Source organism: Parasteatoda tepidariorum, chromosome 8 (genome assembly GCF_982258835.1).
Source record: "Parasteatoda tepidariorum strain Cologne lab strain chromosome 8, Ptep-v5.0, whole genome shotgun sequence".
NCBI lineage: Eukaryota > Metazoa > Arthropoda > Arachnida > Araneae > Theridiidae > Parasteatoda > Parasteatoda tepidariorum.
In genome coordinates, this window is record NC_141762.1 from 65,517,350 (window position 1) to 65,540,516 (window position 23,167).

Sequence of the window (23,167 nt, forward strand, 5' to 3'; positions counted from 1 at the left end):
TTAATTTGTTGAAGAGCTATAAAATTTTTAATGGCTCCCAACATATAAGAAAAAAAACATACTTTTAAGTAATCGTCACCACTTAAACTCTCGCAAATACGATTCGCGTCAATAATAGTTTGTCTTTTTTTACAGTCCTCGAAATGAAGTAAGGTCAAAGCATTTGTGCTAGCATTGGGGTATAGGGGAAGGAATAAGGGGCAATAAAATGGAATTGTAAATTGTTTGAGTAGTGCTTTTACTTCTCCATTTAGTACACATTCACTAGGTCAATCACCCATTCTCATCAAATTTCAACATATAGCAGTAATGCTTGATTTCTTTTAATACTTTTAATTGATACTACTTTTTTAAAGCCAGCTTTTTAAAGGAAACACTGCGATGTGAACTGTTCAGATCACTTTTCAATTCGTTATAAGCTAAAATAAGGCATCAACTTGATAAGTATTATAATAATAAAAGTTTATTATAATATATAAAAAAATTTGGTAATTAAGTTCCGCCTCTTGATTTTTATTAATCTATAAATTAATTTGCGTAATCCCTATTTCGCCTATACATTTAATTGCTGATGCACAAATGCTAAACTTTCCTAATTTAGATATTCGCTAATATATCGATATGTTGATTTATTGATGAACTTTTAAATCGTTGTTCCTTTTTTTATTTATTTCTTTATATAATACTAGGGGGCTAAGCCCCCTGTTCGCTGCAGCTCACCAACCCCGATTATTGCTTTGCAATATTGCTTCGCAATAATTGTATTTTCTTGGCAGAAAGCAATTTTTCTATTAAAGTTAAAATTATTCACTTAACATACATGTACTAAAAGGAATTCTGTTTACTTACTCTTGTGCCTCTACTTCCCACTTCTAAATATTACTCTCAAATATTACTTTACCCAAATATTAGATCTCTTGGTGAACGGAACTGATTTTTCGAAGTAATCATTTTTTAAAACAACATTTATATTCTTATAGTATTATTGTATTATTCAAACAAATTTGATGAGTTCACAACCATAATTTAATGCTCTCGCTAATAGTAGCAGTACTGGAAAATAAGTTTAAATTGGGGGTACAAAAATATTTAAAGAAAAACAATTCGCGATCGCAACGCTCGAGTACGCCGTCTAGCGGGAGCCTGTAAATATCGGACATTAATTTATCACGTTTTCATTTAGTTCCATCAAAGTCATTGACTGAATCAGACGCCATTTTTTAGCAGCAAATAGGAAACAAAATTTCCCTAAGGAAAAGGCCGAAGAACTTGAAAAAAATCTCCAGAATATTAGTAAATCTTTCAGGAACAGAACACGCCAAACATTTGAAGAAAAATTCTTCAATAATTTTTAATTTCTATTATCAACAAACTTGCAACTGATGACTTCCGATTTCGGATACTGTTACAGATGTGTGTATTAAGGTAAAATGCATTTCTTCTGTCTTCAATTCATTACGAATTAAAGTGAAGTCAACATTGCTTTCGTCATTCCAGTGAATAAATATGAATTCAGAACATACAGAATTGTAATAGTTATAGAATAGTATATATTACTGTATCCATATAATTCGGAAAACAACAATAAAAAATTATCCAAGTTACTTGAAATAGTGCCATTTCTGCTGATTCTTAATTAATTTAAGTCGTTTTCTTGGTAAGTTTTTTTTAATTTTGAAAGAATAAGTTCAACTAGAATTCAGCTATTCTGTTTTTAGCTACATATTCAAATTCATATCAATTATAAAATTTTGCTGTGTAGTATGTTATCTAAAAGTAATGAAGGTATAAACTATGTATCTATTATTTGAGAATAAAGTTTTCAAACAAGGAACTTATCATTTTGGAATTCTCCGGGAATCATAAATCAGGTAAGTGCAATGATTTTTACAATAAAAAATTTGCTTGTAAATATTTTTTTTTCATTTGATGATGGTTCTCTACACTACAGAATGGGTTTTTACGTCTGATTAAGAACTATAAGAATAATAAAAAAAGAAACAATATGAAAGTTTTTATTTCAATGTAAAGAATTCTTAAAATCGTTTTTTTATCCTAAGAATTCTTTATTTTCCGTTTTTTAGTTTATAATTTTTTGATAAAAATTGTTCTCAAAATACTTTTTTTGAAAAATTAAATGGTATAACATTATGTGTTTATGTATACTTCTTGTATATTCCAATGTTTGAAGTAATATGATTCAGAAAAGTATGGAATAAAAATTCGGTACTAACGTATTAACGCCACCGCCGCTACAGATTTGGCGGTTTTTAAGAGCCGCTAATCTACACTTAAAATTTTTGCGACAATTCATAAAATAAAACACTTTATTTAAAATCAAAATAGTTAATCGGATTTCGGTGGAAAATGAGCCGATATAGAGTTTAGCATAGATTCAAAACAATCATATCGCCATATGAACTCTGATGAATAAGATTCCAAATGAAATAACATTTCCAAAACGTACGTTTACCAAGATAAAGTTTTATGTTGTGGGAATTGGTACATTTTCGTTTTTTCGGTAAAATATTTCCCTCCTGAAAAAATAAAATTGCATCTTGTTTTGTTTTTGGCAAATCCCAAAGACGAATATTCGTAGCACTAAAAATGGCGACAAAAAAGAATTGTCTTTTTTTTTTGTTTTTGTTTCGTCAGCATTCTTTATTTTACGTTTCTTAGTTTATAAATAATGATTTTTATTGAAACTTGAAATTTTTTGATAAAAATTGTTGTCAAAAAACGTTGTTTACAAAATTAAATTTCATAAAATTATGAGGCTTATGTATACTTTTTGTTCATTTTAATTTTTGAACTTATTTTTTAATTCTTAAAACTATAGAATGTAAAGTTTAAATGGGCCTTTCATGTTATATCATTAAATTTAGTAATACTATTTCTCGGGCATTAGGTTTTAACTCTTATAAGAATATACATATTTTTTTCTGTTAATGTACAAATATTTTTCCGATGTGTTTTGGATGTTCCTTCTCTAATAAAAAGAGATACCATTTTGTTTTCGGTTGTACAAGAAAGAAGATCAAGCATTTTTCTTTTTTAAATTTAATAAGCCGCATTAAAGAAGGAACGTTGCAATGCTACACGCTACATTAACGACGTCTCCAGAGTAACTGAATGACGGTTCATATAGAAATCGCAGGTAAGCGTCTCATACAACAACGCCCCCTATAGTTCGTTGCGATCGCGAATACCTTTACGACTATTGTTAACTTTGTGCTTATGACAACCAAAACAATATGGAAATGAATGAGGGAAAACTGGATCCTACCACGTGATTTTCTGGCCAATAAAAATGCACCGACAACAATGGAAAACTGCGACACCATCATTAGAATTTTATATATAGTAAGATAAGAAGAGAGTGAAATGATAACAAATCGTCAATCACAGAACACTTGCGGTCAGCAGCGCACAAAACAGCCAATTAATATTGAGAACACATGTGTAATAATTTTAGAACGCATCGGTAATAATTTTTACTAATCCAGTTTTTCCTTATTCATTTCAATATTGTTTTGCTTGTCATCAGCATAAAATTAATAAAAGTCGGAAAGGTATTGTTTCCCTTTAAATATATTTGTATCCCTAATTTTAAGTTATTTTCCAGTACTGCTATTATTAGCGAAAATATTAAATTATGGTTGAGAACTCATCAAATTTGTTTGAACAATATAATGTTATAAGAATATAAATGTTATTTTAAAAAATGATTACTTCAAAAAATAACTTTTGTTCACCAAGAGATCTAAATGTTTATAATACTAATAGATAGTAATATTTGGAAGTGAGAAGTAGAGGCTCAAGCGTAAGCACACAGAATTCCTTTTAGGAAATATATGTTAAGTGAATAATTTTAACTTTAGTAGAAAAACTGTTTTCTGCCAAGAAAAGACAATAATTGCGAAGCAATCATCGGGGCTGATGAGTGGCAGCGAACAGGGGGCTTAGCCCCCTAGTTTTATAATAAGAAACATTTATAGTAACGGTTGCCATGGCGATGAGCTATTATTAAAAGAAATGGCTCATGATTACTTAAAATTACTATTAAATAACGATAGTTATATTTTCTCGCCATTTTTTTTACTCAAGTTTAAAGGTAAAGGTACTAATAAAATATAGGCGTGATTGTGGAATAATAAGGAGAATTCTCAGATTTACTGATTATTCCAGTCGTAAGATTTGCCGTAACTGTGATGAGCATCTTCAAGCGCGCTTGAGCCAGTGTTAGAGAAGTACGTGCAGTTACTTAATAACTTATGTACAAGAACGTACTGGATGATAAGTAAAAGTGCAAAATTCCTCGAATAAAAACGAATTAACACAAAGTGAAAACGAGTTTAATAAAATACTAATATAAACCAGCAAGTTGACACAAATCGATTAAATCGCAAACAACAAAAACATAAATTGTAGGACGTTTTCTGTTTCTTTGGTTTTACTTCAATTGATTATAAAAAGAAATTCTGGAAGTTTTTAAACTTCTTAGATTTACGTTTCATTCATGTTTCATAAATTTAATTCATTTCATTCTAAAGAAAATTCAGTTAGCAAATTAAAAAAAAATTCTACCCAAGATTTAATGCAATATATATTACGAAGTACTTTTCATAAATTCATCTTTAGCTTTTACTTATTTTAAGTGTTTTGTCTGTGATTCGATTAATAAGAAGCTTAGATTATCTGAAACAAATATAAATATTCATAGGCATTAATTAATGTAATGAAAGATATTTATTTATTTATTATTATTTTTTAAACTTAGTACTTTTAAATTTTTTCAACTTTAAATCTTATTTTTTTGGTAAACAGAACACTGAATATCATTTAAATAATTAGAGAGCTCGTGTATGTTTATGTAAATGAAGCTCTCTGTTTCTTTCTTTTCATATAATTTCAAGCGTTTGCTGTTTTAAAAAGAGCATTGTCAAGTATATATTTTGATCAATGGAATACCAATGAAGCATATATAATGGGCTTCCTGATTCGTTAATAATCAATGAATTTATTTGGTTTATCAATGAAATTATTTTAGCGTTGTGCCAAGTTTCTTGAAAACGTAGTTGGAATTTTTAATGGGCTTTTGAACAACGAATAATAATTTCCAACGAGTTTAGAAATAAGCATATATATATGCCAAAACTATGCATAATATGAGGGAAATAAAAGCTATTCATAATATTGCTTTATTAAGAGGGATAAGGCAATATTACAGCCGGTTTACCATTAATGTAAATCTCATTACGAAGAATGAAATAAAGGTCGTGAAACTGATAATAAAATATACAAACTGTTTATAAAAACGATAAATTTTTTATATTGAAATAGTTTAAATAGTACATAAGTTTCAATGCTACATCAGTAAAACATTTCAGTTTACAGCTAAATGTAAATAATAAGCGATGGAAAACATGAAAACATTTAATGCTTAGTAAAGTTTTTTGTGTTTACTTTTTTTCCTTGTGCACAGAAAAATGATGCAACATTATAGCATCGTAACATGTATGCTATTCATAAATATTTTAAGGGTTCATGTAGCTACAATGCTAAAAAGCAGTGAGATCTTATTACAAAAGAACATAGTTCTATCTTCGTTGACAGTTTAAGCGCACTCATCTTCTAATTTAAGAGATGCCAGTTTTCTTAGAAAGTGAAGCATCTTGGTTCAGACAGGGCATAATATAACCGGCATGATGTCATGAAACTGGAGGACCTTAGAGGTTCTCGGAGGAAACTGGAGGACCTTGACCGACACATTTGCTGTTGCGAAGGAACCTTGCAAATCATTTGATTTTTTAACGTAAGGTTAGTCTTTTAGTAATATAATAGCAAATACTGAAATCTTCTTCTCGTGATTTTATGCGTTTTAGATAAGTAGATTGTTGTAAGTCCACAATTTACGTTTAGGTACAGATCCAGTTTAATTAGATTGAAGAAATGGAGTTTTATTTCACTAAGGAGCTTTATAAATAAAACTCCTGACAAAGTAACTTTTTCCGTAACTTTAGTTAAAAAAATAAGTTAAAAGAAGAAAAATGATGCTTATTAACTTAATGAATGTAGTAAAATTAAGCATCAAAAAATTTTTTTCTTTAAAATACTGGTACATGTTATTTTTACCCATTAAAATTTGTTTTTATACTTTCCATAGCCGTGAGCCCGATGCAGCAGCCCTCCGGCACGGCAACGGGAGCTGCAAATTAACACAGCGCTTGCAAATTGTTTTCCAACTCATATATATATATATTTTTAAGTAAAGAAAAAATTGCCAGCTGAAAAAGCCGAGGACAATTAAAAATTAAAAAAGAAATAAAAAATGAAATGCTTTTTTAATAATAAAAAATGAGGAATAGTTTTTCTTCTTTTTCGAAATTTGATGCCGAAAAAAAGACAATGTTCATTTTTCTCGTTATTGTTTTATTTATCTGAAAAGCACCTGAGATATTATGGTAATGACTTTGTTCTGAAGAAACTTTTAATAGGCGCAAAACAGAGTACCGTCAAAAACAATTCTATTAATTTCTACCTAAGAAATGAAGCATTTATATTTCTATATTGTCTTTCCAAGTATAAGTCAATTTTTTTAAAATATATATTTCTTTCCTTCGCATTCCTTAAATGAGTTCAGTATAAGCATCTGTTTCTTCTCCTTTTAAACGAAGCTAAAGTATTGTTTATAAAAATCAAAAAAAAAATGTAAACAAATTAAGTATTTTGTGATATTAATTTTATAACATTTAATCTTTGAAAGTGCGTTATGTGTTAAATTAAGCTTAAATTTTGCAATATTTTCTGCCTGACTGCGTTAAGTCAACAGATAGTGCTTCATACTGACTCTATAAATATTGTTTCTGTAACCATGAATCGAACAAACTTATTTAATGGCTCAATTTATTTTTTAATTTGAGTCCATTTTAAATTTGTCTGAAATTGCGGCAATATGTGATTTTACAGCTTTACACTGTTTATATAAGGCAATTTAAAAATTATATATGTATATATAATTTATAAATTGTAATTTTTTTGACTGTTGTCAAAATGACTGCTAGTTCTAGGTACAAAGGCACACAATTCGTATTATCAGTACTTTATGAAATACCTTTTCAATTATTTCTTTGACCAAACCACTCCATTCACCGGAAGTGGTGTTTTCTGCACCAAACTTGTTATCAGGCACCAAGTACAACTCGTAGTTGAAACCAAGCAATTCCGCAATCGTCCGCAGGAGGTCAATACAGAAGCCTTCGAAACGGTCATTTCCAGTTAAATTGCGGTCACTTTTTAGCATCACATAGGGTGTAGACTAATGGGAAAGGTCAAGCATGGAGGAGAGCACAATGAAAGAAGAAAATAAATCTAATAAGAAAGCTTACCTAAAGATTCTAGAAGCAAAAGTAACAGGATTGCAGTATTTTGGAAATACAGGGTGTCCCTCGAATCGCACAAGATTTGATTTTTAAAAAAGACAAATTTTTACTTAAAAATTGTAAATTTTCTAGATTTACAAAATTTATATTGATATAGAATGCCCTACGCATAATAGGACTATGTATAATAGGACAGATGGCCTCCGCATTTTTGCTGGCTGAACTGCACTTTTTTGATGATATTTTAATGACCATTAGATATAAATCTAACTGAATTTTGTTCATACAGTGCTCGATTCTTCTCATAACGTGGGTGTATATAGGATTGTCGTTTTAAGTGTTAGATTTGTCAAAAAAAGCTTAAAGCAATCAGTCTAATCCAAAAGAAGGATAAGGTTAACTTTAAGCTGAGTGGACTAAAGCAAAAAACTACGTCAATCAAGCACAAATAAAAGTTCATCAATGGACATTTTACAGTTTCGGATTTGCATACACGAACCTTTCTCAGTTACTAATCACCAATAAATCTGTTAATGCGTTTTTAGTGTGGTGCTTCGTTTTCAATAAATCTAAACTGTCAGCTGTTTCATTCTCCATGTGGACGAAACTTTATGGAGCAATGACGCTAATTTCAAATCTTGTTTGAATTTCGGGACACCCTCTAAAATTATTAATAGTTAGAACATTTTACATCGCAGGATTTTTAGTGAGGGATATCAAGCTTTTTAAGCATTTAAATGTGATGCAATTTTAGATCTTTGCATCAAACAAATTGCCTATGGTAAAGTCTAATGGAATTATTCAGAGACTAATATCTTCTACTATTGAGCAGATCCTGATTGTTGAAATTTTTTTTATAAATTTTATTGTATTGGTTTTGTCTTATTTCGATTCTTTTACTAACCTTTACCAATAATTCCCTCACCATGCCGTTCCAATCTCCATTCGAAGTGTCTACAGCTCCATATTTTCTATCTGGGACTAGTTCGATAGCATAATCAAACTGGAGCCGATCAGCAATGGCATGGAGGAGGTCTATACAAAATCCGTGAAAACGGTCGTTACCTTTCAAGCTCGTATTTTCTTTCACCATCACGTAAGGATCAGCCTGCGTATGTAAAGAGTTCTTACTAAAATAAATTTTAGCTAATTCAAATGCAATAAATGGCATATTTAGTATTGTACCTCAGTCAGATAATTTTAAGTGAATTTTACAGTCAAATTTGTCATTAATTGACAGAAATGTTTCCCAAGATATGATCTGAGCCGATGATTCATTAGACTAAGGAAATAACTATCTTCCCTTTTTTGGGGAAACATATTTTGCTAAATACAGTAGGCTTAATGCAACATATCGGTGAAGTGTTTGAGAGTTCGCTTTTTATTAAACATACGTAACTTCGAGATAAAATGACTGTTTTTAATAACAAAATAAACCTCGAGGATTTCTGAATCATTAAAAATGAGAGTTTTATTTCGGAGAGTAAATGCAGTTAAAACTAGAGGTAAAATTTTTAAAATACTTGACAGTGCAAACTGAAAAGATAGTAGAATGAGTATGCATTCATTACTTTTAGCTATTTCCAAACTTATAACTCGTAGAAATAATAAAAGCACTATCTTGATCCGACAGTTTTTATTAAATTTGCGAGTCTAAATTACTGAGTGTTTTATTTATTTTTAAGCAATTTTGAGTGCTGCAATAAAATAAAATTGAAAAAAAAAATTACGAAAATTTACAAAACATACTAGAATTTCAACCTTCCTGTCGTAAGAAAAAATCTATTATACTTTAAAAGACATTTCCTCGTGAGATAACGGAAAGTGATCAGCAACAGTTACAGTGACTGACCGTAAAAATTAATTTATACCCAAAAATCTAACGTTACAATAAAAATACAGGTCTGTCTGCAAATGTTTCTTCGCAAAATCTATGGTCACTGACCGTAAGTTAAAGTTACGCTCGTAAAAGTAATGTTCAGTTCAAGCCTTGGCGTTGTGTGAGACTCAAGTGATTTGTTTGACGACTCAAATCGAACCGTGGAACGATGTAAAAAAGTATAATGCAGCCATCTACCAAGGAGTTAAAATTTGGGCATGTTCGTTGTCACAAATGTGGAGAGGGTACTTTGGTTACGGTTGTGATCAATTTAGAGACCTGCGTGCCCATTGCCTCATGAGCTAAAAAGGTGTGCACCAACAAGTTAAGTTTATTTTCCATAATAACCATATAAATAAACTGTTAACTCTACTGAACAAACGGTCAATTTAATTGGTTTTGCTGAAGTTCCTTACGTTTATGGATATTGGAATTTTTTTCTGAAACAAGTGATCTGCCCGCATAAATTAATAGCCAACTTCTCAAATTTAGCTAAAATTTCTTATAGAATAACATTAGTAAATTTTACTGTAGAACCTTAGAACATTAGTAAATTGTACTGTAAATTTATGAGAGAAAAATTTATATTTTTTAAAAGGAATTTATAAATAGCAAATCTTGCAGCTGAAGGAAATTGTTATTGTAAATAAAACTTGTTCGGTAGTTGTTAAAAAATGTCATTTATGATAGAAAATATTTCTCAAAATGAATATATAATTTATTAATAAATGAAATTATATTTTTTGCTTTTAGTGAGAAACAAAAGAATCCTGCAAGAAATAATTTCTATAACAATAATTCAAACATGAAGGAAGAGCTAATAAATTTGTTAATGCAAATTTCTAGAGTAGAATAAATTTGAGTAAAATATTCAACTTTACCCGTTTGAAAGAAATACTTCTTGAAGAATTTAAGATATTTACATTAGAATCTTTCTTTACACCTAACATGGAAAATCCATTTCAAGGTGCTATTTTTTACAATTTAGACGACGCTAATGCATTTCTGATGAGCAACTCTATCAGATTAATGTTAGAATTAGATGCTTCATGAAGGGTTCTTAAAATAATAATTACAGTTTGTTTAATGGGTGATGCATCTCATTTAGTAATGCCATTATTTTAAATAATTGAATAAACTGAAATAACTAACTAAAACAAAACAATGTATTTATTTATATATTTTTAGAAAGCAAATACTATCATTAAGGCATTTTACTAAAAATAAGCATTTTTCAAAATAATATTTTGCATAAAAAAATTAGTAAATTGAGATCTCATATTTCTTTAGCTTCTACCGTTTGCTCATGAAACATTTGCTAGCAATGAATTCTTTTTTATGCGAATATTTCAAATTTTATTTAAAAATTCAATGTATTTAAATATTTCCTATGTTAAGTCATAAAAATATAATTGATAAAAAAATTATCAAAAAATATTAACTAAATTGTTTAAATTTCCCATCATGTCCGACTTTCATCAAAATAAATAAATAAATTGCAACATCTTAGAGTATTTTTGTTTCTTTTTTTGTAACATTTTCTTTTCTTTCTTCCTTGAAACACAATCTTTAAATTAATTTTGCTTCTTAGGATTATTATGCATCAAAAAGACGCTAAAATGAAAAACAATGAAAAAAAATTTCAATTCTCTACCGTTATATTTGGTTCTTTTTTGAAAACTTCTATAGTCTGTTCTAAAATAAATCAGTATTCTGAGAAAACATTTTCCAAAAATTAATTTCTGTTATGTAAGTAAATATTTTTTATTGAAATTTCGCAATCAAGAAATAAGTTTTAAGCTTGGTATTATATTAAAGTTGCTTTTTCCCCCCAAGCTTCTTTTTTTTTGTCTTATTTCCTAAGAAAATATGTTCTATACTTCCTGTTGTAAGTAAATTTTTTTCTTCACTTATTATTTTTTAGCTTCATTTTAAGAGATATGTTTATCACAATCGCTTTTTTAAAATGCATAATATAACATCAAAAAAAAATCCATGCAAAATACTTTTATTTCTAATCTCTTTTCATGAAAAAATTGTCATTATTATTCGTAATTATTTTTTACTTATTTTTAAAATAGTTCAACGAAATATTTATGAGGAAAAAATTTCATGATGTAAAAGTCAATGAGTTTTCTATTCAGTACAGTTAATGGATCTTCTATTTCTTTAGACGTATCTCACAGTTATTTTTTCTTATATTTTGCGGAAGTTTCTTGCATTTCTTATTTATAAAAAGTTTTAATAATCAAAACCGGAATTCAAGAATTTTAAGTTATGATAAACTAGCGCGTTAAAAATTATTTTAGATTGCCTCTCAAAATGAATGTCACCATTTATTTAGGGTTGATTAGAGTTTTTAAGATATAATTTAAAAATTTTGTAAAAATTACGGTAATGTGGTATGGCAACTAAACAAAAATTTAGAATTATGTTAATAATAAAAATTAAGAATACATTTTTCATTAAAACTCGAAAATTTGCAAAAATTGAGTTTAAATTCATTTCTGTTCTGTAAAATGAACAAAAAGAACTCACAAATCTTGTCTGTATTCATGCTTATAAGCTAAAGAGCACACATATTTTTGTGGAAAAATCAATGAATAGGGAAATAAAACAAGCGATATTTTATGAGAAAATGCATGAAAACATAACAACAACAAACAAAAAATGTAATGTAATGAATTGACGATTATGATTTAATGAGTATTAGAGCAATATATTCCGAAGATGAATAAAAAAAATGGAGAAAGAGTTTAGTAAAGGGTATTACTGTTCCTGACGTCAAATTCGGTTGAACAATTAACTTTCATACGGTTTAGGTAGATGTTTGAAAGATATTCCAACTATAAATAGCTTGAGCATTCCAATCATGATTTATGGTATTCAGGATTGGAGAACTGGCTGACCACTATAACCTCTAAATATCTTCAGATTTAAAATATATTTAGACTAGATCAGTTTTCTATGGATGCGAGTTATTACGGAGTATCACACACATTTCTTCTCTTTCAAACAAAACCATCAACGCATGTTGGTCTTCTAACATGGGGTGATGGTCAATATTGATGGTGTTATCAGAAATTATGATGAAATATAAGTTGGAAACCAACAAAATATGTTGGTTCCGGAGAAATTTTTTTGTTGGACCATCAAAAAATGCCAACAAACCATGTTGGTTCTTGATGCATTTTTTTCTTGGATCATTGAAAAATACCATCAAAATATGTTGGTAACTGATAATTTTTTTTGGTTGGACTATCAAAATATACCTTCAAGCCATGTTATGAATTTGAATTGAAATGACGTCAAGAAAAATTTAAGAAATATATGTGGTGATTAAAATTAAATAGGAATTATTTTTAAATCAAACGCAATTCTTTATGTTTAATAGAAAATAATGCTTAGTAGATGCTGTCGTTCAACTCGAAACTGATTTAATTTTCATGGATGGGTAAAGAGAGTCACAAATAATGCAGGAAGTTTAAATGTTTTGCCTTTTTTTGTAATTAGATCAGATAAACTTACTTCTATAGTAGTAACTCGAAGTGTAATATTTGTGGTCCCAAATTCATGGAATGCATCGTGATTCGTTACATTCAAGCCATTTGCTGTTGACCATTCACCTACCTGAAAATAAAAAATATATCTGCGTTGCAATTTTGGGAAACAATAAAAATGCATGCTCATATTTTTTTAATTACTTTACTAGATAACTTTAAAAGTAAACAATAAATTAACATTGCTACCTTTATTAAATAATAAATAAAATTTCGTAACTTTGTCTCTTCATTGAATCGTAAACAGAAAATGTGATTTTTTTTTTAAATTTCGCACATGTTTTTTTTTTTGCTTTAATTTTATTTTATGAGATAAATTAAAAACGGGCAATCAATGGAACTATGGAATCAGGGCCAGAAATTTCAGCTTTGTAACTCTGCTTGCCTTCAAGAAAAACTTCATTTAAGAAAATCAACCTGCATTTGAGTTGCAATCAGGGGAAAATAACAAAGGTATTCCACGGTAAAATCAATGGTAAATGGGCAAATAAGTAAGTCGAAGAAGGGTTTTGAATTTGAGTCGGAAACAGTCTCTGTATTTAAGTTCGCTCTCAAAAATGTACAGTATTAAAGTTAGCAGCAATTTGATTTATCATTGAATCAGTACGTTACATATTTATTTAGAAACGCCTATCCAATTTATTTTTCTGCATTGTTATTACAAAGCAACTTATTTTAATTCTGCTTTTGGTGTTCTAAATAATCTGACAATATGACATCAATGTTTAGGTCTTTTGATCTTCTGAAATAATATAAAACTCCTGAATAATAAGTCTATCAATCTTTCGAAAGATTTTGTTCTTTAAGTCAATATGAATTCTTTATGGTCATTAGTTTCTGACTCTTCTTTTTAAAATATGAGCAAACTGTGCTTAAAATGAGTAGTCAAAACTACCAAATCATGGTAAACGTTAGTGCTCTATTGGAACATCAGAAAGCTTGGTAATATTTATCAAAGCGCTTTGGTAATGATTTCGGTAAAGGTTGTTGACGTATGCCTGTTTAGGCAGTGGGGTTGCGATTGTTCTTGTTTCCCAGCGGCGCCATCTATGGCCAAGAATTTTAGGTAAAGGTAACTGTAAAATATAGTTTTATGATATGCGATAAAGTTTGGCAAGTGTGCTTAAACTTAGCAACTTTATCATCATAACTTAGCGAATGGTATGAAATCCATTTATTTGGTCAAACTTACTCCTCAGTTTGAAATTTTTACTAAGTGTGTGTAAATAAGAAGAACAATTTTGAAATCAGAATTTCCAGTAAAGCTGTACCATATGAACCGAAAAACTACCTAATGAATGTTTTAAATACCTCATATTTTTGTTTTATTAACTGGTATTATGCATTTTTTTCTCCAGAACTGTTATTGCTACGAAGAGTATGATATTTTTACAAGAATTTTTTCCCCTCTCGTAATTTCTGTTTGATGAATGTGTTACTTTAACTACCTTTTACTCTTTATTATATATAAATAAATATTTTAAATGTATGGTCCTTAATAATAAAATAAAATTTTCTTAATAAAAAAAAGGTAAAATTTTCTTAAATAAAAAAGCAATAAAAAAACGAGCAAAGCATTTACTTAAAATGCTAAATTCCTCCGAAAATTTAAATATTTATAATGTGCCATTCATTATTTTTGACATAATTCAACGTTTCTAACCTCAGAGAAAAGTTTAACTAATTTTAAATAAGTTCAACAAAGATAACTTACTTTTTCCATATTGTTTTGTCGTAATTTCAGTAAATCAAGCTTTAAATTGCTACGGCGACCTTCTTTGAATTGAATTTTTCCTGTCAATCCACAAAATTCAACCTAAAAAACATAATAAAAAAGAGTAGTTATCATATTTCTAACAATTTGGAATTTTGTAACAAAGAACAAGTTTGAAAAACATAAGGTTAATTTATCAGCTTATTCCTTTAAGCCAAATAATACTTTTTTAAGTTGCTGCGAAGTTAAACCCACCTGTTCTCTCAGTTCCCCTACCCCCGTGGTTGACTCGCAATATTTTTTTAAACTCCATATTTTTGAGAAAATAGAGGTCATTTTGCTTATTAAATACATAAGTACAGGGTGTTCCAAAATTATCTTTACATCACCTGGCTTGAAATTGATGACATACTGGAAGTGCTTAGGGCCACCAATGGAGCGCATGTTGAAGTGTACTAAACAAAACTTTATTGGTTGCAGTAATACATGCAAAAGACAGAATATAAATATCTTGTTTATTTTCGAAGTTATGAATTTTTGAAGTTGAAAAGAGAATTTTGGAACACCCTGTATTATAATTTTATGTAAGAACAGGCTGTTAACATGTCAATTGCAACTAAATAGAACTTGGGCTTGAGAAATAATTAACTATATTAGAAAAATCAACAAATTATGTGACACAATAGGAAGCCATAAAGAGGAAGTAATTTTACTTATTATCAATATGTAACTATAACGAGTGCAAAAAAGGAAAACCGAGTGTAAAAAATGATTTCTTCGAGGGGGTTCCGCCTTTTTACGTGAATAGTTTACAGAAAATGCCCTGAGAAATTTAAAAGGCAGCAATGCGTATACCAATGGTCACTTGACTTGTCTCTTATATGAACAGGGGCGGAAGACTCTTATTATTTGCTTAAAGTGAAAAATATTTCAAGCATTGATTTTAAACCTCTCCTGTTGTCTGTTTTATGGAAGTTAAGGGACTTATGGAATTAGTCTAGTGGGTTAGACAATTTGGGTAGTCGAAACATTAACGATGATAACATGATATTGTATAACAGTTCAAATTGGAAACGGCTCTTATCTCTCCTTTATATTTTTTAGCATTCCAATAAAGGTTAAGAATTGTTTCTGGCAACTTCTATTCCCTTTTACTTCAATTTTCTTTGCTTTACCTATTTATATTTTTGTAACTTTTGATATAAATTGAAGTTTCTTTCTTTTGAAGTCAATTGTGAGCCTATGAAATGAAGATATCGAGAGGGATAAATACATTTTTTTACAACAATACTGCAGATGGAGGCCGCTGAACGTTTTTCTGTGTATATATATATATATATATATATATATATATATATATATATATATATATATATATATATATATATATATATATATATATATATACATATACAAGTTTATCAGCCCAGGGGATAGAGAGTTAGTCACCCAGCAATGAGGTAACCGAGGTTCGAATCCAGTTGTAGCTACATGATATGAATTCTGATATGAGATATCTTCTAATATGAAATATATTCAGTAGTAATAAGACAAACATGGGTTAAAATCCCCATACATTTGGACTAATCGTGGGAGGCTTTCGTGATGTTTCCTTCCATGTAATTTTCTAGTAAATTTTTTTTTAACCGTAGATACAGTTTTACACTAATCATATTTAACGTGAGGGAACATATTTTTCTACCTGACTTAATAACGTTTTAATAACTTTTTAATCCTTAGCAATATTTAAAATTTTTCAAGCTACTCTCTTGACTTATAAAAATATTTGGTGAAATTATGAAATAGGAAAACTACCTTGTTATGGACAAAGGTTGAGTTAAATTATTAAAACATATACTTAATCGATATTTCTATTAAATATCAAAAAATAAATACAATAATGACATACTTATTCAAGGAAAATGACGAACACTACGTTTGTGTACATTCTGCATTTTGGTATTGATGATAACAGTAAAAACTTAAGTGAGTATCATTGACATATCTTAGAACTTTAATAAATGGTTGAACTAAACAGCATTTCGGTTCAAAAGATTGAACGTTTCAAACTTACGATATTACATTTTTATTTTCAAAGAAAATATAATTTATTTTTGTGCCTGAAAACAGTCACATCAAATATGAATAAATAAGATTCAAGCTACCAATAATATAGCTCAATATTACAATCAAACTTTTACCGAGATTGTACCGAAATGGTTTTTTGTATATTTAAAAAATTCTTTTTATTCTTTATAAATTGATCTCAACTTCATTTTAGTTGTGACAAATTTAATATAAAATTAAACAGAAGGAAATGTTACGTACTGAATTAACATAGTTGAAGAGACTGCTTCCGTCTGTCCAGGGCACTTCTTCTTCACAAGACACATTGGCTGGACGGAGGGTAGCCCCACCCTGCAAGGCATTTAAGCCCCACGCTAGAGCGTACACGGAATCGTAGATAAGGGCTGGCTCGGTCTAAAAGTAAAAAAAAAAAAAACAATATATTGTACTAATATATTGTCTTCTGTACTAATATATTTGTCAATATATTGTCTTCTTTGTAAAATTAAAAAGAATGAACAGTTTCAATTTGTTTCCTGTTTTATCCCAATATAATGACCTTTTCAGCATTTTACACCAGGCCTTTTTAACATTTAAATAGAGTATTCAATACTTTGCTTTTAAAGTAATTTTTTAAGATTTATTTTACAAATTTAATTTCGAATACCATAGATAATAGTAAAAGAATTTAGAAAAAAAAAATATGAGCATTTAATGGTAATACATCATGTCAGCTTAATTCCTTTTATCCTAAAGTTATTCTGATGTGTTTTTTTTTTAATTCTTGGAATGCATTAAAAGCTGTTCAGAAAGTGTATAATTTAAGCGGATCTAATCAGTTCAGAAATATTTCGAAGTTTATTGGAGGAAAGAAGAGATTTTTTGATATTTTTCTTATAAAAATATCTTTTTATATTCGTTACATAAAAAAAGAGCAAATTTTGTGCTCTGCGTCTAGTCGATTCTTATAAAGCATGCACTTGCTATAAATAATTTTTTTTTCTAAAGAAATAGACTTGAATTGTATATAGCAGTTGTTCAAAGTAAAACTATTTCAATATGCTAATATAAAAGGCGTAAATTATGAATCTTTCTTTATTATATAAGAATTAAACGATCGAAATAAAATACTCTATTAAAAATTTACATATAGGATGTAAAAGCTATTGTTCATTGGTAACAACTTACCTTTATAACATTTGTTCTATTTATAATATGGTGACCTATAGATTGGAATTTTTCCATATCTTTTAGAGTATTCTTCGCACCACAATAATCTGTGTCTATGATTCTAAATGCTGTCATATTCACAAAATTGTATTTAAAATCTTCTAAGTTATAAGTCTCTACATCCTGAAAAATACGGTGAAAAACATACTTATGGTTACTTATGATTGCTTATAGATTTACTTACAATTTGTATTGCATTACATTCTTATTGTATAAAGAACAGTTACATTCTCAATAGTATAGAGAATTATATTACATGTTTATACTATCTATAACAGTTATATAGTTATAGTTATTACATGAAATCATATGAAATGCGTATAGTATGTACAGCAGTACACTTGTAGTTATTTTAGGGGAGCACATTACATGCTTATAGCATGCGTAGCAGTTGCATACTTAATGTTAGTACAAGGAATCCCATAACAAATTAATTGTATATATAGCAGTTTTATGTTTACACTTACTATAGGGAGTGGTATTAATGATTAACAACGATGCAAATAAAACTAAAATTTTACAATAATTTTTAAATAGAGTTGAGTAAAATCAAGAAGTTTTAAACGGAAGTTAATAAAAATAGACAGTTCAGGCATTGAAAGGTTATTTTCAGCACAAATTAAGTGTAAAATGTAAATTAATTTAAGTTTCAAATCCTTCAGAGGAAATAAAGCAAATTGTTAAGTAAAAGAAAAATAATTGGAATAAACTGTCTACCATGAATTGAAAATAATTCTTTTAACAGGTCTTCTATTCTCTTCGTCAGAAAATCGTCTGCTTATAAGAACTGATCACAGTTTAAAAATAAAAAAAAGAGTAAAATAAGATCTGATAATAATACACTTTAACGAGACGAAGACCTTGTAACATTTTATTAGTTTTATGTTAAGTATAACCTTTAAAAATTTTCAAGGATTTTAAGTTACACACTTTAAGTTATCGAGAAAGCAAATATTTGTTTTCTAATAAGTGTTTAAAATAGAATATCAAGGCCATTAAGAAGACTTGAAGGAAGAAAAAAAAGAAAATTCAACCACTTAATCAATTACGAAGATTAAATGAAAGAGTATGAGTGCAATGGAAATACTGATCCGAAAGCATTAAGAATTTATTTTAAAACAGTTCCTTTTACACTGAAATATTTTGACTATTTCACTTAATATGAAACGAGAATTTTCTAAAAGCTTTTTCTTTACAACTAAATTAATATTTTTTTTCATTTCAGATAAATTATTTGCATATAGAATACTAAGTACATAATAGAAGTGGAATTGAACTAAAAGTTTTGCATTTAGATTTAAAAATCCTTAAAATAATGCATTTACCTCGACATGAATACCAATCTTTAGTATTTACATTTCTTGAATGCTTAGATTGAAATTGACATTGTCTACAAAATGTAATTATAATTGTTTAAAATTCAAAGCATTTGAGTTTAACTGGCAATTTGATATGTCTTCGAGATTTAAGGAAAATACAAATTCTATGTAGTTAATTCTTAGGCAAAATTTTTAAGTATTATCTTTTTAAGCTCTTTGCTCACTGATATATAATTCAAAATGTATTTTGATATTTGAAATAAATACTACTGTTTTGAATCATTATCGTATATTTTTCATAAAGATTTAAGTTTATGTCAAAAGAAACATATTTTGCGAATACAAACCAAAGAAAGGATGACAATTTAAAAGTTAGTAGATAGTTGCATGAAATTTCATAACTATTAACTACAGAAAGACATGTTTTTCTCATACTAATAGAAAATTGAAGTGTGCTTTAGAATTTCTTTTAAGCACGATATTTTAAAGAGTTGTGTGTATTTGCATTCAAATTAGACTCGTGAAAAATTGCATTACTTCAATGCGTAATTTATTTCTTCTTCTTTTTATAGCTAGGCGTGAAACTTGTTTTTTTGTGAATTTAATTGACGTTAATTAAATGATGAACGTTAAATAAATTTATTCTATTTTCATTTTGCATTAAATTTTATTTCGCATGTATTATGAAATATTTCTAAACTAAACAAAAGCACACAAAAAAAATAAAATTATTCACTCACAATATTTGAAAGAAATAATTTTTGAATTTAAACATGATGTTACTGTGTTTAATGAATATAATATTTCGTGAAACATTCTACGATTTCAGAAAAAGTATGGGCTTTGAAGTGTATCAACCATACATTACTATTATAAAAATATAAAATGCAAAAATACATTATATGCGAATACTTTTTAAAAACTAAAATTCTTCAATGTTTTTTTCAAATAAGTTTTAAACTTTTTTATTTCTATAAACTATAAGAAAAAACGTACTTTAAAAAAATACAGAATTGTGTTGTAGAAAAGACTTAGAAATTTTTATATTGAATTTTGACATTTCTAGATTAATTACTGAGAAAAAAGTACAATTGAAATTATCAGAATATGGTATAATTTACCGTGTTTCTAGCTCTATGACAGCACTAAAAATCTCGTAAATTTTTTCCTACCGAAGTGTTTTAGTAATCATTTTGATAAAATTTACTTTAAAATATTGTTTCATAATATGCAGTAAAAATTAGGTAAATGTGGTAAAATATGCCAATTTTATAATGATATTTTAGAGCACGGTAGTTATTTTGTTAACTTTCAGATTTGTATTTTTTACTAAATGTGAAGATAAATACATAACGATAAGTTTTGAAAACGGGAATTTCCGGTTAACAATTATCATGAGGACGAAAAATTATTAAATGAATGGTTTAAATACCGTAAATAAATATCGTAATATTATTACCAGAGCTATGGCTTTTTTTTCTTCAAAAAAATCATCAGCATTCTGTACGGTATTAAATAAATAATCCCCAGACACTGAAGTGGTATGATGTTACCCTTTTCAAAGCTTATTTTACTTCAAAAATACATAACTAGGAAATAACAGCCGACATGGCTGAAGATCTCAAATAAGGGCGCCTGCTTATGAGCGCTTAAACCTTGGTTGATTGTTAGTTCATAATTATACATTTTTTAAGCGAATTAGTTTTTTAATCACGTAATACTGTACGATAATTTTACCAGAATTTTTTCCTCCATGTTTAAATATTTTCTTGTTCATTCTAAAAATAAATCTGCACTCTTCTGTAAAGCTTTTGATTTGAGAATGAGCATTAAATACTATAACTAAAGAAGAATTCCCGCAAAAGTCCGCAGTGGGTCAGGACGTCATTGAGGTTAAGGCTGTACAATTTCGTGACTAACGGCATAATTGTTGCATTGTGGACACAGATAGCCTTTAATTACCAGATAAGCAGGTACCCATAGATCTGAAGCTGGGTGGGCTTGAAACCACCGCTAAGGATCGAACCCCAGTTTTTCACAATGACTGTTCAGCGCCTTCACCACTGAGCCATCCTGACTTAAAGTACTACATCTATAACAATAAAATGAAAACCTTGTCTCTGTGTGTCTCACTTAGAACTTCAGAACAACTTCTGCTAGCTGCCTGAAATTTGGAAAGTGTGTAGGAGGGGCAACGTTAGCCCCCATTCCAAGAAACAGTTCAAATATTTCAATTAAATTGCTCGGTAGAGACGGTTGAAAGTCTAATTTTCTCATTGGTTCTGAACTAGTTTTTGTTTTAAATTAGACTATTAATGATTCCGTTTTATCAAACAATGTAATGATAACATCAGTATATTCGCTAGCTTGTAGCTCATATTGAAGCTCTATAAAAGAAGTTTATCGCATATTTTTTAATCCTTACTTACTTTTTATTTACAATGTCCAAACAGAAATAGACAGAGAGTTTCCACTCTAATACTAGAGCATGCATATAAACAGCGCGTACTTTTTTCGAAGCGGAAAAAAATAGCAACAACCTAGCTCAAACGGAATTTACGTAACGCAATGGAAAATATCTTAACTACAAGTTACGCAAGATTGATGCGTTTTTTTCCAGCATTTATTATTATTTTATTATTATTTTTATTTCAGAAGTTCTTTGTAATTGTTAGGTTATTTGTTTTGTTTTAGAGCCATAATATGCTTAGATATTAATTGTTTAAGAATGTCTGTGTTAATGAAGACAAAAACACCTTTAGAAAAATAAATTACGATTTATTTTAAATATTTTAATTTCTCCCCATTTTTCTTGATCTTAAATTAATTTTATGCTGAATAAAATACACATTAGCGTGGGTGAAATGCGCCATTAATCCGTCGCTTATAAACTAAAAAAAGAATAAATGCTGGAAAGGTTTAGTGATGCGGATTTTTTCTTTTTGATTCTTATAGAAGAATTTATTATCTGATAGAAGAGAATAAACAATAAAATATGACAAAAACACTATTTACGTATAATAGAAATAAAATCTGGAATAAAACAGATCAGAATTGATCAGAAAATTTTACGTTCCTGCAGTAACACGCCATATTCGAAAAGAATACATAAATCCACAGAATCCTATCAGTATTCAATAATTTTTATTGGAATAAAGAAAGAAAAAAAAAACACTACTTTAAAACTAATCATGCTTGGAGATGTATTTCATTCCTTTATGCTATAAATGTAATCATCGTCCATGAGATAATGGTAGAGAAAAATATGCCAGAGATTCAAGAGTTATAGACTCAGAAAAGTTATAACTGTAGAGAGTCAACTATTCAAATTTTCTCTATCAACATATTGTTTCTTTAAAGTATTGATAAAAAGAGCAAGGGCACGTTGGCCCAGGGGAAACGTTTAGAAATCATCGTGATGCTGTCAGAGGGGTTCAGTTTTAAGTATTTTAGTTCATGGTTAGATAAAATACACTCAATGACAAAGGTACCAGTTTAGTTATCTCAAAGCAGGTTCTTATTTTATTTTGTTAAAAGTTATGCTTTTAAAATGATGCTTAGAAAATTAAATATTTTAGAATCAAAAACTATTAAAATAAAATAAAAAGTTATGTGAAAAACAATGTAGAAAAGTTACTTATTCACTTAGAGGAACCTTAAAAAATCATCTACATATTATTTACGCCATTAATATTTAATTATCTTTAATAGGTACGAATTGAAATAAAAAAATAAGGTATGTACTAAAAATCAGAATTAATGGTGAATAGATAATAATTCTTTTAGGAGAACAGTAAATTATCGCCATAATAATTTTGACGTAAATGACGCTTAACTAACTAGGTAATGGAAACTAAATGAAATAAAAAAATATGCACTTGAAAGAAAAATTAATAGAGAAAGAGTACTAATTTGTTTAGGAGAAGCTTAAAAAATCGCTAAAAGTTATTGATGGTTAGTTGAATTGTGTCATAACCACTATTGATACCATGGTAATTAGTGTCTCTTAAATAGAT

General features: G+C 28.5%; 1 protein-coding gene across 4 annotated transcripts in view; it reads right to left on the reverse strand.

The window, feature by feature from the left end:
* LOC107450782 (glutamate receptor ionotropic, kainate 2-like) overlaps window positions 1-23,167 on the reverse strand; it is a 99,066-nt gene that overhangs the window by 19,276 nt on the left and 56,623 nt on the right. For 2 of the 4 annotated variants that reach the window (XM_071181264.2, XM_071181262.2), the window contains exons 6-10: window positions 17,791-17,955; window positions 16,864-17,016; window positions 14,536-14,637; window positions 12,790-12,891; window positions 7,115-7,318 (exon numbers count right to left, since the gene is read on the reverse strand). In XM_071181264.2, the coding sequence (XP_071037365.1) occupies window positions 7,115-7,318; window positions 12,790-12,891; window positions 14,536-14,637; window positions 16,864-17,016; window positions 17,791-17,955 (726 nt within the window). Of the gene's footprint in view, window positions 1-7,114; window positions 7,319-8,286; window positions 8,491-12,789; window positions 12,892-14,535; window positions 14,638-16,863; window positions 17,017-17,790; window positions 17,956-23,167 lie in introns of all 4 variants that reach the window. The other 2 variants (XM_071181265.2, XM_071181263.2) reach the window with 1 other exon arrangement.